General features: G+C 40.7%; 1 protein-coding gene and 1 long non-coding RNA gene across 13 annotated transcripts in view; one reads left to right on the forward strand and one right to left on the reverse strand.

Annotated features, from left to right (window-relative positions):
- The window catches only part of LOC147755459 (uncharacterized), a 35,515-nt gene that overhangs the window by 15,530 nt on the left and 2,261 nt on the right, over positions 1–17,724 (reverse strand). For 2 of the 10 annotated variants that reach the window (XR_015327819.1, XR_015327815.1), the window contains exon 2: positions 1,352–1,455. This is a non-coding gene — a long non-coding RNA (uncharacterized LOC147755459). Of the gene's footprint in view, positions 1–1,351; positions 2,549–4,229; positions 4,630–5,777; positions 5,858–17,724 lie in introns of those variants that run through there. The other 8 variants (XR_015327816.1, XR_015327818.1, XR_015327817.1 and 5 more) reach the window with 8 other exon arrangements.
- The window catches only part of LOC111250907 (tensin-2-like), a 29,252-nt gene that overhangs the window by 1,412 nt on the left and 10,116 nt on the right, over positions 1–17,724 (forward strand). For 2 of the 3 annotated variants that reach the window (XM_022806864.2, XM_022806862.2), the window contains exons 2-4: positions 8,632–8,870; positions 12,611–12,830; positions 13,136–13,363. In XM_022806864.2, the coding sequence (XP_022662599.1) occupies positions 8,632–8,870; positions 12,611–12,830; positions 13,136–13,363 (687 nt within the window). Of the gene's footprint in view, positions 1–8,631; positions 8,871–8,945; positions 8,999–12,610; positions 12,831–13,135; positions 13,364–17,724 lie in introns of those variants that run through there. The other variant, XM_022806865.2, reaches the window with a different exon arrangement.

The following is a 17,724-nucleotide window of genomic DNA, read 5'->3' on the forward strand; positions in this document are numbered from 1 at the left end:
ATAGTTCTAACAATAGTTTCACGGTGTACACCGTATGGATAAATTAGATCATCTTAACGGTTACGTGATTCGAAGCGCGGCACAGATCAATGAATTTTCTGAAACGATCATTGTATTGGTTAATAGCAATATTTTTCATTGTCTATATATTAATTAGCCGTTTCAGACTTTGCACAGAAATGTGTCGTTCAGGCAGAGGGAAGCCGACGGTTTCATGTCGGAACGAAACGAAAAACCGTCGCTACTACATGGCCAATAGTCATATATGGGACTCTACTTCTAATAGTCTGTTTTGTGTTTCGAATAAATGCACGGAGCGTGCAATCGCCTCATTTCACGTGAGCCTGTGGGTATAGTCAAAACGTGAACTACTGAACTGGATAAAACAGCGCCCCTCGTTCAAAGCTTCGCCGCACAAAGGCTCTGTAATTCCTCTGTATTTATTTTTTTTTTTACAAATGACCCTGTAAATTAAAACACTAAATGATTCGGTCCGGCTGGTTATCGCGCTAACAGCAGAGCCTAGAGATGCATTTAGTTCAGGTGAATGCGACGCAAATGAAAAACAAAGCTGGTGCCGTTGTTTTCGGCTGCTTCTTTATGCACGCTAGATAAGATAGGCCACTGAGGTAACTTCTAATTTTAACTTAAGGTTTCATTTCTATAAACATAATCGAAACTAGTCCTAAATGGGAGATGATTTTTTTGAAAACTGCTTATCACATTATTCATAACGATGCGGAATGTGTTTGGGTGACGCTTAAAATTAATACTTATAGTGGTTGAAGAAAATCTCGCACTCCGGCATAGTTATAGGCTTCGATGTTGTTAGGCCATCTTGCCTAAGTTAATGAATTGTCTCTAAAAATTGTCTTAACAAAATAATTGTCTCCTCTAGTTACTAGTTATTTTTACATACAACACATATAACAACGATAAATTGACTGGAAGCTTCCGGTAAATAGTCTTTTGGTAAAATTAGCTAGTTCGCATATGGCGTGCCCCTACAAATTGGTTTACGTTTCGTCGCGCAGCATTTAGACATTTTTGTGACTACCTTAAATTAAAATTATAGAATATTTTAGTCAGGATAGGTCACCGTAACGGTTGCTGTTATTACTGGATTAATGGAAATGAAACACTGCACTACAGTAACATTATCTACGGGACACAAGGAAAAGCGACAATCAGTCTCACATGCTTCACTTTCCGTTTGACTTACTGCCAAAAAATGAATTAGATTTAGTTCTAAAGAATTAAAATGAGCCGACATTGAATAGAAAACCGTCAACAAACTAAAAAAGGCTTCTTTATTATTTTGTTTAATTCATACAACTAAATATAGGCTTACCCATCCGTTAATCGTCCCACGCTGAACGCGTTTGTTCCGCTCTCTATATTTGTCACTTCTGGCGAAATAGGCGACTGCTGTCAAGCCAGGCTCGGTCAGGCAGGCTGAAAACATAGATACAAACAAAACAGTCGTAATTTGGCCTCTTCACCATCTTCCTTATCCTTTTCGGCCTCGCTCCGTTTCCTCCCGAATACAGTAACCAACCAACTAAAGTCAATAGTCTCTAATGAAAATCAGTTTCCTTTTAATCAATTTGGATGCTGTTATTTTGTAGTGTTCTTGCTGGCTTCACGAGCACGCTTCCGGTCGTATCTCGAAGTAGAGTGCATGAACAGAAACTGAGGCATCAGTCGACGGTGAGCGTTCTGTCTACACTATGAGCGAGCCTAAAACGAGGCGGGGGGCGTGCGTGCGTGCGTGCGTGCGTCAATGTATCGCTTTGCTTGGTTTTAATTTGTCTACACATTTGCTTGCCGCTCGAACTCTGCGACTGAGTACTATATCCGACGCGCTTTTGTTGTTTTGCCGATCGTATTGCTTGCACCGGCGGTTTCGCATTATGTTCCACTGTTTCAGACTCAGATGGAAAATCGGAGCGCACAACTCACCTTCTATGCTCTACATCTTGCGACCGAAATCCCACCTATACCTAGTCGAAGCATGGATTGCGCGTTCATACCCAGTCGCTCCTGCTCATCACTGTCGCACAGTTTTGCTTGCCTGCATTGTACGGCAATAGGTCAAGTAGATGGTAGTAATAGATAAAACACAGACGAGTCATGGACGAAAAAAAAGGGTCAACTAGTATCCATACGCAGAAGAATCAAGGCAACAGAATCGCGAAGTCCTGCGCCGAATGAAATGCGCTGCCCAGGCCAGGATGACTTTCATGCCGGGAGTGGCGGCTGCACCGGCGGCCATAGTAACAGCGGCACGAATCTTAAGGCGCGTAACATCGTAGTAATGATAACAACAATACGAGAGAAACTAGTCGGAGTAGAACGTAGCATCTATCGGCCCTATCGGCAAAGACGCGCGACAGAGCTGCGCTGCCCGTTATCCTGGCCAGGGTTGTCACAGTGACAGCCATTGCAAACTATTGGGCCTGTCCAAATACTACAGCTTTACGACTTCCGGGATTATTTTTAGCACGAGGCGGCAGCGGCAACTATAGGTTCTGACAGTAGTGGACTATTGTAACAGCCGCTGGTCGACCACTATGATAGTATATAACGAACTTAGCATCGAAATGAATCCCTTGTTGTTCGTTACGTTCGTATATAGCTGTGACTGCTAAGAACAGCTGCTGGCGGAAGACCGGGTCAATAGGCCAGGTTCCAAGATGATTTCGTGACGTAAATGATGACATTAGACATAAAAAAAAGTCTACCTGAAATTAGATTTCCCGTTCACTACGAACGAAGCATAGCAAAAGTGGGAAATAGGCTACAGTCATGGAGAACATTATTGCAAATGCTATTGTTTTATCGAGAGGTATGATAACGCATTTAGTAGAAAAGGTTAACCTCGACCACTTGATGAAAATGTACCTGACCAATTTGGTGTTTCCGCTAGTAACACTGCCGGAAAGAAACAATTACCTTTTCCCTTTGAAACCTACCCAAAGCAACAACCCCTCTTAAAGCTAAATTGTCAGTGGCTTGTCAGAATCTATTTTGTATGATATAAAGTACACAGTACACTAAAATAATGCCATGATTTTTTAAAGTGTTCCTTCTGACGCCGTAGAAAAGTAATTATTTACGCTAGCAGTTATAATAATTGCCGAAAACGAGGCAGATCTGTAAAACGCACTGCCTTAATTGGTTGTATGACTATCTGTAATTAGGTTCCAATCCTAAATCATCAACTGGATATTGCTCTGTTTGTCTAGCCGCTCTCCTGACAAACTCATCTTGCAAGGAGTGCTTCTCAATGAATGGTTGCTACCTAGTCCCTTTGACCAGCGGGTTACTAGCGTAAAATGATAGCCTCAGCGGCGACCGCACTACCAGTCCCTGTATTAATCGTAATGGCCTGACGTTTTAGGTGTTTACCACTCGTAGCTCGAGTATAGTTGTATTTAAGCGTCTGGCGTTGACTCTTGCCTTGTTTTGCGATAGAAGGCTATTTCGACACGAAACTTCACTCGCTAGAGTGAACGACTGAAGCGCTTGTGCCGCTATCCATGGACCTCGATACGCGAGCGATGTGCAGACACGGTAATTTTTCAACATAAACAAAAAAAAATAATCGCTTCTTCTTAAAGTGAAGAGTGTCATGTCAACCGAAGCTGAACTAGTCTCGTGCATAGTTAGCACACTCTGATCCGCCACAACATGAAGCAGGAAGATTCAAGATTTTCTTGACTTGCACTGACTATTGGTCAAGATAACATGGTTGCATTTGGATGTACGAATGCACCCATCAGCAACTGATCAACGGATCCGCGCATTTAGCAGACGCTTCCCGATGTAAAGCGAATGCTGACGATCTTAGAACATTTTCGAAAATATTTGACGCCCTTATGTGTTGCGCATAGAAAAAAGTAGGCATAATCAATCATCAATATTGCGTCAGTTCAATTTAATTTACTTGGTAATCAACGCTGAGGCAAAATCAATTTTCAAACAACACAAAATATTGTCACGCAGAAATTATGAATCACTATTTGCAGCATACCTTTCATTATTTAGGCAGTGTACCGTCATTCGTATTGTTTATAAATTTAATACAATCGTTTATTGATCCAAGATAAGCTCTAACATCTTGTATTTATTTAACTAAAATACTGTCTAATATCCTTTTGATGGGAACTTACTTCAGTCATTAAATCTGACGTTAAATGAGCTATTTCCTATTCAAATTTACTTACAAACGGTTAATATGTGGCACTTGAAAGAAGCAATTTCTTCAGTTTAGTGATTCAGCCTAACATTTAGCGTAACAACGGCTTAACCCTCTTGCTGCAAAATGTACAGCTGCTAAAAAGGAATTCATGCATGGGGCTCACTGAAGGTACAAGGTTTACTCATGACAAATCTGTTTCTGCTTTGGTCGACGGGACGCGCTACCTCAACGACACGATTCACGTAACAAGCGCTCATTACTTGGGAACTTCAAAGCGTTTGTTGGTCGTCACAGTTTTATCCTTCTTCAAACTATCCCACTCTAAAAATTGTACTATTGAATGCTTTCATAATTATGACCCATGAGCGTACTTCAGCGTAACCTGTCCTAGTTCACAGCTAGCGTCGGACACACCGGGTAGGCGGTTTCCTGAAAGAGGTTCAGCCGCAGGTATAAAGGTTCCCTTCCGCCCGTACCACCTCGTGGGACGTAGCAAGCCCGCGCCATTATTGACGGTCCGCTCAACACGCTGTTGTGGTACTTCCACGACATATTGTACTTTCATAGTAGTAGAATGCAACGAGTGAGGTACGGTAGCGGCGCTGGCTACGCGCGGTACCTGGCTGAGTTGTGACCTTCCTCATCATGTATTAGGTAGTAATGCCCACACGTCGAACATAGATTTGTGTGTGTGGCAGTTCGTCTAAAACGTGAAGAGCGCCCTACCCAAGCCAGAAGCAAGTATTTAGCTTAGTCGCGGTAGAACGAGAAAGCTATCGTCATCTGTGGCCTATGCAGACGGGTTCCGCAGGCCGACAGATCGGCCCACCGGTGCCTGTACGGTTCTCCCTGGAGAGATCTTAAGCCCTGTTTCAAACAAAATGACCTGCCCCCACGTTGTTCTACAACTGACCCATACATCGTTACGCCGTAGCTAACCGGGATAAATCAATAAAGGGAGATGAAAAGTAAAAGCAAGTCTGTTGAGATTTGTTAACTTTTCCACATAGGCATAACGCGATATATGGTTTGTGACACTGCGTGTGTCCGCCTTCTGTATCACGTGTATATTCAGTGTAGGTATGTAGAATCGACTTATCGCGTGTACATATTTAGACATGGCGAATGAAGAAACATTATGAAGCAGTGATAATAATAATATTAAGTAGCCTGTTAGCTGATCAGTAGGGATATGCTACAGAACTTTGAGAAAGAGAATATAATATTATCGTGATTGTCGCGTAAATATATTCAGATTCGAAATACTTGAACCCTAGAAGGTGAAACAAGTGATCCAAGAGAAGCGAATTAATAGGTCTCAAAGGTAAGAAGAATACTGAAATTACTATGAAGAAAAAACTCAATATTTGTTTTCCCTTTGTCTTGAGAACATATGAATTTTTCGACGCGCAGCGCACACGGTGCTTGTTAAGAGTATTACGAGTATCAAACGTTTAATTTTCAAAAATGAAGCTTCTGAGCTAGAATATAGATGAACATTGGACTTAACTTACGATGCAATAATGAATAAAATCGGTCTAGAAAAGCAATGGTCTAAAGAATCGGTTCGCACCTGAAGCCAGTGTAAAATTCCCTTGAAGAAGATCCCTAAAGAGGGGGCCGGCTAGCGGAATTTCAGAGAGACACCGACGCCTAGAAAATCATTGCCTTAGTTAAATTATGTAATAATATCTTTTCCACAGTGTAAATCATTGACAAGATTGTTTAAGTAGCTTTGCCATTTGTTTGTTAAATATGACATTTGTGTTAATGATATGCTATAGTGTGTGGCTTTTCTCTGATATTTTCCTGACTTTGCATGTCCTGCCATCGCTACGGACATTATTGCCATGACATTATCTGCGCGGAGCTCTGAGTCTGAGTCAAAGATAGACAGCTTCTATTTTTCTATAGACTGTCAGTGCATGAAGTTCATTTGTTTTGTCAATGTTGATATAAGGTTGGTGGAAAGCTCTGGTATCAATGCGACTTCCCCTCGCGGAGGAAACGGACCGATTGAGGCAAACAAATCTAATTATCTTTCTAGAATAGAAGACAGTGTCCTGACTTATGAAGCGTGCAATTAGCGTTTACTTAGCAGCCGCCGCAGAGTAAATAAAAGGATCGTCCCTAGAGGGCTATTGTTAGGGAGGGTATTGTTTGCTGGGGACAGAATGGTAGCCCGCCCGTTCTGTGATCTTCGAAATCGGAAAAGCCGAGTAACTTATCTATGTTCTAATGATATCTGAGTAATATTATTTGCTTTGTTAGAAATTCTGTACGGTTTGAGCCAAATGAACGGTATGACGGCAGGAAATTTAAACGAATGCAGGTTAGACTCACATTCACTGAGAATTAAATCTGGAAACGCTATGGCGCAAAAATTTGAAATAGACAATGACACAAGACGGGAGAACATTGATGGGTGAACGTGCTATTACAATAACCAACGATGAGAATGTAATAATCATAATGTTTAATTGAAGAATGTATGAAAAATATAGCGGTCATGTTAAGTTACACTGTTTAGCATCAACTGTGAACAATCGAGCACAACATTTAGCGCATGCTAGGCCAACAACGCGCATAGGCCGATCCCAAACCTGCTTGTTTTATGGATATTCATATTTTTCCTCTTACCGTTATACGCACGTATTAAAAAAAAGGTTACCCAAATACGCTCTGTTTACCGTCTAACCTATTGAGGTGTATAGTGAAGTGAACTAGGCCGACAGCAAGGTCCTATTATAGTGGGATTAGAAGACGTAAAACAGACAATGCCATTTTTTGAAGAACCTTTGCGACAATGATTGCGGCGAAGATTTATGTCTGATATAACAAAGTCTATTAGATACAACGGTTTAGTTTATCTAGATACGCGCACTCGGATCAACGCCATATTAAGATGAGTCCTTGAAGTATGCACCTCAGCTCACTGGACGCCATCAAAAAAGTTTATAAATAACTTGAAAACCAATTAATTTTATTATAACTACACGCTTGATTTCTGAGTGTCTTATTTTGAGCGAGAAAAATTGCTCTAATTAAAATACACCTATAGCACCTGAAACGTGAATATTCTAGAAGTTGGCAGCCACGATTGTCATGTAAACAGGTTAGGTTTCCGGGGGGTAAGCAGATTTACTCTAAAATTATAACAAGTAATTCCGTTTTATACGACCAAGTAAGTTCAATGCAACACTAAAGTACTTCGTCAATCTTCTTACCGCTTAAGAAAGGGCAAAGTTAATGATCGGTAGATTTTCCGTAAAACCATTCGTATTAGATAGGCAAGATTAATTCGGAATGAGGAGGCTCTTGGAACGATCTGCATAAAAATTACGCCGCAGTTGGTTCGAACAAACGGGGGTAGATGGTCCCGACTCGGTGTGATTTAGACGCTAATTAAGGTGCGAAATTCGATGAGTTTTCTTTACCGCGTTCATCTTACTTTCGACTCTAAAACTATCTATGATCATCATAGTAGGACATTGTTTTATAAAAGGAAATAGCTTTACTTAATCTGAATGTAAATTAAGTTCGGAAATCGTGGATCGGATTCCACGTCTTACGACTGATTGTCAAGAAAACTGAGAGCTTTCGAAGTGGCGATTGAATTTACGTACGTAAGACGAGTGCAGAATATTGTGAGGGAAGTAAGCCGTGTGAAGTTCTTAACGTTCATGGTGGCAAGAGCACTGGATTAGGCAATGTAACTATCTGCAAAATCGTTTGCCTTGGCCATCTTCGCTATGCATTTGTGTAAGAAGCCTCTCATTACGAATGTGCCTTAATAGAATATTTTGTGTAATGAGCTAAGAAAGCTGCTCACGCTGGAAAGGCGCAGGGAGTGACCGTTTTCTTTTAATGAACCCCTCGTAAGCAAATATTAGGCTTGCGGCTTTCCAACTCGTAAGCATTATAGTGACTCATACGTCTGAAAAGCGACAATGCTGCTTTCTATTTCTACTTCTGCTTTCTAACATACATACAAGTTGAAACCATGAAGCCCTTTGTAAGGGCAGAGCTATTTTGGCGTTCGATGCTTTACACGGCGTTCGGCCATTCATTTAAAAATGGATGAACTACTGGGCCTACGGCATCGAACCAGCTCGAAAACTTTTATCTACTTTACGTCGAAGCTTATTCTGACGATGGCGTCGAGTCACTGCGCTTAATTTTCTCTGATTTTAATAACAACTTAATTGGCAAGCTACATTCAAATCATTGATCAGATCTTCGATTGTCCATTCATTCATTTTTGTTGAACAGTACTGTATATTTTATAATCAATCCAATTTAATTCGTAATTCACTGTCTGTTTTAGATGTATTTATAACAAGCCACTGCATATATATGTATAGAACAGTTAAGTTATTTTTTAACAAGCATACATATAAGAGAGAGGAAACCGTTTTGCTTCACAGATGCACCCCCCGGCGCCGTTATCACCGCGGAACTACTACAAGTATGCTCCAGTGACGCCACTCGAGGCCAATAGATCATTTCATTCGCGGAGGACGTGTTCACCTTTTTCCTACGGTATTCACCCGAACAGTCCGGTTTTGCAAAAACGAAAGTTGCTCGCTGAAGGATCGTACGTTACCGAGGGCGTTGGCAGGAGACCTCCGGAAGAAAAGGATTATCGGATTCCAGAACCTGAATAGTAGGTTGCACACTCTCACCTACTGTTACAGGAAGGTTGCACTCAGAGGCTTACCATTGCTTTTTTGAAGGACGACGACGCCTTTGGGGTATGCGGCCCAGCCAATGGCTTGATAAACATCACAGCATGTGAGCTCTTACAGACTCTATTCAACGGTGTTTGATGATTCAAAACTGAGGGTAATCTGCTGTTATCTGTGTGCTTTCCACACCAGATATACGCTCTTGAATTTCTATGTGAAATTTTTAGACTATAATATGAACAAAGGTCACTTATTAGAGCGTCTCGTCAGTGTACCTTAAATAGCTGATTTTTTAAAACCTATACATAAGGTCGTAAGCTTATGTTTCCATATACCTGTCCCGAATGCCTTAATAACTGGCGATCACATGTGGTGTGTATCTTTGGATACATTCATACAAATGAAAAAAAAAGACTAAAGTCATCGTCCCTTCGCTTATCTTTGTTCTATCCTTGTAGCTCTAATGCATTCACTGGTGTTGACAAGTTGTGCCTCTTAAGCGGATGATTTGACATGTGTCAATAAAAAAGAAGCTAAGACATCTGCCTAACTTTCCGATTAATTCCAACGGAACAGAACAACACGCATCCGCCTTATGGTATATATATATGTATCTGTGTATACTGCTAATTGGCTGCTGATTTGCCCTTTACTTCTAAAAAGCCTTGCCCTCCTGCGGAGACTGTCTCAAAAAACAGATATCTGACGAAGCTATCTAGACGCAGCTGAGATCGTTTACAGTGGCATTAGGGAAGATCTTTTTCATGCTGGGATGCAGCCGGTTAAATTCATTACTCTCGCTGACCCTGCGCGTAAGCGAAAGCCCTAACATGATTAGGTAGTGTTATCGTAATGGCTATTGTCGATATAGTACAATAACGGTGGTAAGTTTATTTTTATGTATATATAAAGTTAATTGATGCGATATTATAAGCGGCATCGAATAACGACAGTGCACTGGCTTGAGATAATTACGGCTTACGTTTAATTCCCCCCCACGCGATACAGATCACTTGGCTCTAATTTCGAACTCTTCGAAGTGTTGTGTAATTTAGCTTCTCCGAAAAATCTCTACCGCATAGTAAAAACATCACTTAATATTGTAGAGAGTTTGAAGAATTATAGTATCTATCCCAAAGATTTACGCTAAACTTAGTTGACTAATTGAAAGTCTCCTAGACACGAAGAAGAGACGTGTCTTCCGCTCCCAGATTAGTTAATCTTGATATCTAACAATCTATAGGTAACAGAACCATATTATAAAACTGTCCAACTGTGAGTGGTCAACGTATACGAAACGTTACTCTACGGTAAACTTTCTGGCCTTTGTTTATCTCTGAGAACTAGCTTATTTAATCGCAACATACAGATCGCGATTATACGTTACGCTAGTTTCTTCTAAGCGTTTGTATAAATACAATCTTGGCCTATAAGCTAAAGACAGCTGCAGTTAAGCCACCCACAAGGCCGAAGTCAAGAATCTGTAGCCTGTTCAATTTACCAAGAACTACAATAGTTAGTATGATCGCCTAAATAACGTGATGAACATTAAGATATTTCTGGGCCTATCGATATATCAAGCCACCCAAAACAGTCGACTTCTATATATATATATATATATATATATAAGCAAACGATAAAGTGAGCTAGAACCTGTACCCACCCATCCAAGCACCTTCGTAACTTGTTCTATCACCCCAGTAGTCAGTGACTTACTTACCGCATTGTGGATAGTGTTAAAGCTGAGTGTACAGCTTTCATTTGAGGCTCAGGCGTTCACGCTTACGCAAATTACGTTCGATGATATAATTCTGAATGGACTGTGGATTCTATCCCAAAGGTTTACTTGATGACGTTTTACGAACGCATGACCACTATATATTGGATTGAATACGAATTATAGGGACTGAACGAAATTTGAGCTTCCGATATCGATTTTCTATGAACATACTCAAGTATGATTTGCAAGTGTTCGAATGCAAAAATAAGACTTTATTTATAGACTAACATCTGGGTATTCAATGAATTTTAGAGGTACCGTGACAGTGCACAGGAGGGCTGAATGGACACTGGATAAATATGTTCCCCCATAGATGTTTGTGTTATTAGAAGCAATTGAGGTTCAGAGTTTCGTTTAAATCACTTCCCAGTACCTTTCCGAGATATTGAGATTGTCTTCGTAAACTACTCGGACCGGTGTCAAATATAAGCCTCATAAATCGTTTTAGACTCATGCTGCTGCCGACTGTGTAAATCTTTGGTAACTTATATTAAAATATCTCCCAGTAGCTCTAAAAAAAATACGTAATACATTACGTACGGCGCGTATGCACATCGTTTGTTACAGCCTTCGAATGATATTTTTAAAAGGTCGACATGCCCCCTGTGCAATATCACCCCAATGGGCAGTGATATCCGCGGTGTTGTAGGAACCCAACTTGCGTATGTTGTGATTTGCCCTAGTTAAACAGCTGTATTTGAGAAAATGGCCGACTCGGACTACAATACGATGCAAGCCAGGGTTGGCACTCGAATCTGAGACCTCGTCATTGTAAGCGTGTCACTCTGACCACATAACGCTAGGGACGCAACTAACAATACGGGCGGTAACTCTTACCCATTACGCTACTACCTAACAAAAGGTAAATTAACTCGTAGTTCTTGTTTTAATATACAAGCAAGTTCTCAGTTTTCATTGTTCGAGTCTATCTTCACTGTTTATAAAGTGTTTAGTCATCTTCGAAAAACTGCCATGTATCGGTAAGCACGATCGCTAATTATCCCAACTTTAACACAACGAAGCACTGCTGCCATACGTTTGCAACAGGCTGTCACACGTAAATGACGGTCATCTGACTACAGAAGGTAAATCTCTGCACAGTATGGGAGTGACAAGTCTTCAGCTATTTAGTAGCAGAGGGTAATAAGGACAATTCTGAAACAATCGAATTGTATTGATACAAACAGAATAACATTATATTTTTCATTTTGCCAATTACTTTAATGTTACGATTACTGTCATTCCAGTGTTCCGGTATAAAACCTTATGTTCCTCCCTTGAATTTACACTCTAGATTTACGGTTGAAAACATTTAGTTCCGACCTTTGGTAAATCTCTTACGATGTTGACACACGGACAAAACAATAAGCTAACCGTTTATTATCAAGTTAGAACTGAGGTTTGCAATGGGGTATTTTACGGACTAGTCGCATGACCAGGCAATGTTTCAGCCTTCAAGCTAGATATGTCTAGCGGTTCCAATTTGTTTGCATTCTGTAGGTGTGTTTAATTCGACTGTGGGTATACTAGCCTAACAGGTTTGTTCGGTAAATTTATATTAGAAAAGTTAGCATTTTAAGCCTGCAAAAAAACTGTTAACAGAGATATCTATAACTCATATTTCAAGCTTAGCTGACATTGTATAGCATTCTGTTAATTAACGCATATCGACAGTATTAGACATTTGTACACAATCTAAAGTTGTCGAATTTCCGTGTGTATGTTATTCCGTCGGGGCCTCACAGATAGATTTTTTATAGGGAATTTGAAGCGTATCTCTGTAGCACTAATATCTTTGGCCTCGCCAATTTGGGTTCCTTTGAATAATCGAAATCTTTCCTCAGTGGAAAAATTCTGCAGTTGCTTTAATAAGAAACACCTGACACTTCCATAGCTTACATAGAAATGAGCAATGTTTTTCTTTTACACCCTGTGCAGCGACTACTCTCCAGCAAGCTGGCTCGAGTGGAAAAAGCACGTCTTGGCTCAAAAGCACAGCGTTGAAGATCGACAATCGACTAAGCGCAGACAGGAAGATCAGCTCCTAATCGAGCTGAAATACTCACTGGATCAAGACACAACAAGCACCGCTGGAAAACCTGTGGTAACCGTCATCAAGAAGGACGAAACCATGACACGCAAGGCCGTACAACCTGTGGTAAAGACCACTATGTGGCACATGATTATAAGTCTAATTTAATTTTTTACGTTTACGTTACGTACGTATAATGGTAACACCTCTTTTAAATACTGCTTTGTTCATAAATCTACTCTTGGAAATGGCTAATTATTTGATCGAAACTATCGTTATCTATCTCATACAATCGATAGTTGACAACCTAATTCTAGGCGTTTTAGAACCCTATGCCTGAGTCACATGTTGTACAGTAAGTGACTGATCGCTATTACGGCTATAACAAATGAGCCAAATTTAATTGTTGTCGTGGGCCACCCTGTGAACAGCGACACGTATCGGATACGATGCCGTTCCTCCAACGTGCAGCAATCTCCCCTTCATTGCCACACTCACCTCGTTCTCCAGGGTCCCCTTACGCACAGCACTCGCCAAAATCAGCGCTTCGACGACAGCCATCTCTTCCTACACGGGCCATGATCTCCGGGTTCGAACACGAAGATTACTCCCACGAACGCGAACAAGAGTTCCAACGGCCAGCCACCCCCACAAGAATGGTAAGTCAGAAACACCGTAATAATAGGCAAAAGTGGAGTTTGTACAAAAACTTGGACTGTTTCAATCGTCCAAGTTGTGAGGAACCAATTGCTCTGACATTTGTCGCTTTTTCGCAGGGATCACTCTACGTCTTTTGAAATATCTGAGCTATCTGCTTTGAAATATATAGTGGGTACAAGATACACACCCGGATAAGGTTCCAGTGCGTTACTTGAGGCATTATATGCTGGTCATCTTCCAAATAAAAAATAATGCTAACCAAACAATAGAATATATTTATTAAATGTTGTGTGATAATGAGTCAGAGCATTTCTTAGTAGGTGACGTTAGGTAGGCGTTGCGAGACGTTCGAGGAACTTCAGGCATTATTGGACGAAAGTTTTACTCTCAAACTAAGTGAGAACCTGCTAATTAGTTGAGAGTAACTCTACCGTTAGTAAACAGTTTCAACTCGCTGGCATGTGGTCGAAAGGATAGATATGACGCTGCATCTTGTACAACGAACTGAGACGGGTACAAAAGGGTCCTTTGTATTAAGCTGGTATTGGTAGTAACCAATTGACGTTCTATACCGATACGAAACACAAAACATCGTCATAAGTTGGTTCGAAATAGCTACGAATTTTGCGGAAGCGAAAATATCTGCCGAACGAAGGTTTCCCTGTGTGTTTTCCATTTTGGAAAGGGAACGCTGCTCGTTTTGAAATTCTAAAGCTCTGTTAAAGCGTTAACTCGGATATATAATGCCCATAAGACTAAATAGTTCAATTGAAACTAAAAGGGCTTTATTGGTGATAGAAGAAAAAAGCCCGTTGCAGCATAGCGCTCATCTCCGCACTTTCACCCTCCTTGCTTTTTGGCACTGTTGCTTATTTAGATCAATGCCATATCGGGCTGCTTAACTAGAAAACAGCTTTTTAAAGTCAAAAAATTCATCTCCGGCTATTTGAACTCAAAAAGCAAAAAACTCTACTGCAAGGAAATCCGTGACTTATTTAATAAGCGGCATAAGAACATAAATGATAATGGCATTACTTCAGTCACCGGTATCTCGACACTGCTTTAGAAAATAACGTTGAATATCGGCTAGAAGAGTTAATGTCTACATTTTTGCATCTAGTCCATACGGCAGCTGATAATTTTTTACGGGCATTTTTTCGATAGATGATTTGCGCAACAATCGAATTAGTAAAAATCTAAATACACACACATACGCATATATATAATACCCGTTTTGCTATTATTAAATAAAAGAAGTGGCAGTTTATATCAGGGCAAAAGTCATTACCGCGGTTCTTCGTTTAGAGACGTCGAAACCAAAAAGTCATATTAGCTCGCGGCACAATACATTCATCGGACAGTTCAGTAGAACAATAGTCTGTCCCCTATCTATATTTATGTCTCAGTTCTATTTAAATAACTTTACAGTAAAGTTCACCTTAAAAAAAGCCATTCAGCCAACCGGAATCTGCACCATTTCATAACGGTGTTGAATGCCCTGAATTCAGTAAATAAATCATGTGTAAAGTATTCATTTTATTTAGGCACCGCCTTATATGAGACAGGTTACATGGTTTCAACGGATTCCAAGGCTTGACTAGCGCTCTATGCAGAGCGATTCAATCGAGCGTACGACAGAGTACCTTAATCATGCGTCAAATGCGATACAAAATTCTTATATGCAGGCTATATAACGAATATCATTACCGTCACCGGATCTACCACGCACGAGGCCGGGTGACCACGCGCTCCGTAATAAATATGTATGCGGAGTCGAGTAAAATACTAGTTTCTGCCTTACGGTACTGCCTAGCTCGGCTTACTACTCACTCATAGGCTCATTAGCAGCGCCAGACAACACCTACTAGCCGTTAGCTGAAAGCTCTGAAATGCTATTATAGGCAGCCGAACGACTGTAGTCCCTCCGATCAAACGTCATCCTCACGTTTATGGTACGATATGAATGCAGTATGGGCCATTCCGCAGTCTTTATGTACCAAATGATGGTGTTTCTTCGACGCGCCGTCGGCATCTGTCGACTATGTCAAACGCGAAAACCGAACGTCAGCCCTCGACAATGACAGAAACAGCGAAATCACGTACACCGTCTAGTTGCAGAAGCTAGAAGAGTGTATCAGGTTAGCTGACGGCGTCTCCTCGTTTTTTGCTTCATTATTTATCTCTGCCGACGAGGTATTAGGATCGTTTCTATAGCGATTCAGTCAACGTATTACGACTATGCAGTAATAATATTAGCGAGAGCCGACAGCAGGGCTAAGGACGTTCCGAAGTTCAATCTTCGACGTGGTGGTCGTTTAAATAGATGACAATTCCAGTTGAGCAGCGCTCGGCTCAACGATCGAAGCCCTGGGAAGAACGTCGTTGAGGTTATGTTGTATTAATAATTCTCAGTCACGTTAATTAATCGGCTATCGGCGTCCAGTATCGATTAAATGAAATACCACCTGTCCAGTCGTGTCGAAGATTGTTTATTATAAAAACTAATAAAATAAGTGTCGCTGCAGTTCTATAACGACCGTTGATTTCGCGATAGCGCCGGAGTCATTTCAGAATAATGTTCGATTCGGCACCGGCCTCTCGCTGACGGTTTCAAATATTTTTTAAGGAAAAATCAATTTTCTACAGAATATTAGGCCTAGAACATTATTTTTCGTTGATACGAATGTAGCAAACTTTGCGGGCTTTGTCGCTTCTAATAGACGCCTCTTTTTTAGTGGCGTTTTACTAGAAAATTTTACATTAGACAAAAGCAAAATCCATCGTTTGCTTTGTCACGAAGTCATTGTTTACTTTATAATTAATTAGAGTAGTAAGCCAGAGCTCACTGAGCACCTACGTATCCAACTCACGCCTAACGCTACTATCGTTCCTTATTTAGTAGATAAACAAGAAAAATCGTAACCAATACACGCTTCTCCTCGTCCGATTTTCTTTTTTTTTTTTCGATCGTATACTCTTGTATAAATCTCTATGTTCTGTCAGTGTTCTGGACGGATCATTTAGCTAGCCAAACAATGGGTTAACCATCTGGTGTTGGTAAAGACCAGTTCTCCATTTAGGGTTCGTCCTCCTCACCTTGACAGTCCGTCATAGGACAACAGCATCGACTGAACACGCTGGCCAGGGCGCTTACCTTCCGCGCGCGCGCGGACCTTTACCTCTCGATAGAATCGACTACCATGAAAGGATTCAGATAGCTGGTGGTCGTTCTGCCACAAAGGGACTGCTTGTGGTTCTTCTAACACTCTGCTAAATTGTGACCACTTTTTCAATTTATATACGTATAATACAGTGTGTAATAGATGATCAGCACGTGTGCGATGTTTACGGCTGGATATCTATAATCCAAGTGCTTAGGCTAATGGAAGATGAAGACGTGAAATTAGAAGTTGGCATTATACGTCGTACTCCGTGGGAAATAAAACCGTTAGGACCTCTGACTGCACCAACAAGGCGTATAACCTCGTAGGATCAATGAAATACAGCCAGCGCAAAACAAGACGGATACAATAACGTACACTAGAAAGAGGCCAATAAAGCGGTATATCAATCTGATAGATCCATGTAAACATGGTGCCAATGAAAAACATTCAATGAGTGGTGTGATGTTCGGTACGCTAACACGGTAGTGACATTGTAATGTGTGCGTGCTATGGTCCCGCAACGTGCTAGTCGACAAGATGTAATACAGACTTTGTGGATTATGTGTAAATTTATTTGGACCCGGCTGTCCATTTGCAAACGCGTCGAAAAATGGCTTATCTTTACGGAAAGAGACACAATGAATAGCCTTCTAGAAACGACTATGGTGCATGTATAGAGCGCAAGATAAACAGCATACTGAACGCCTTTCATAGTTAGCTAACCGTTCATGCTAAACGTACGTCTGTATTCGCTCATTGACAAGAATGCATCGTTTGACTTAGGATAGTAGGTCGCTCATTGGGACGTTTTGGCATCGTGGGAAAAACAAGCTATTGGAGATAGGCAGGATGATAAAAAATAACTTTTTTTCCTCTTTACTTATATTTAATGCTATACGTGTGGCTAACAAACATGAATAAAATAAATATAAACATTACAAACATTACAAACATTGACATGCATAATACTATACATTCGGCCTGGTACAGGAAGCAATAATTGATCAAGAAAATGTTTCCATATAAACTACCTTAAACTGTGGAAGCCAAAGCAGGCTATCGATGGGCCAATTTGGGCCTAGGTCTGATTTTCAAGGTTCATCAATAAGTGAATCAAACTCGAATGCTTTCTGAATTAAAACTTTGCGAGACGTGAGTAACGTTAAAGCAAGTTAGAGTTAAACTGTGATTTATAG

Source organism: Varroa destructor, unplaced genomic scaffold (assembly GCF_002443255.2).
Source record: "Varroa destructor unplaced genomic scaffold, Vdes_3.0 BEIS01000005.1, whole genome shotgun sequence".
NCBI lineage: Eukaryota > Metazoa > Arthropoda > Arachnida > Mesostigmata > Varroidae > Varroa > Varroa destructor.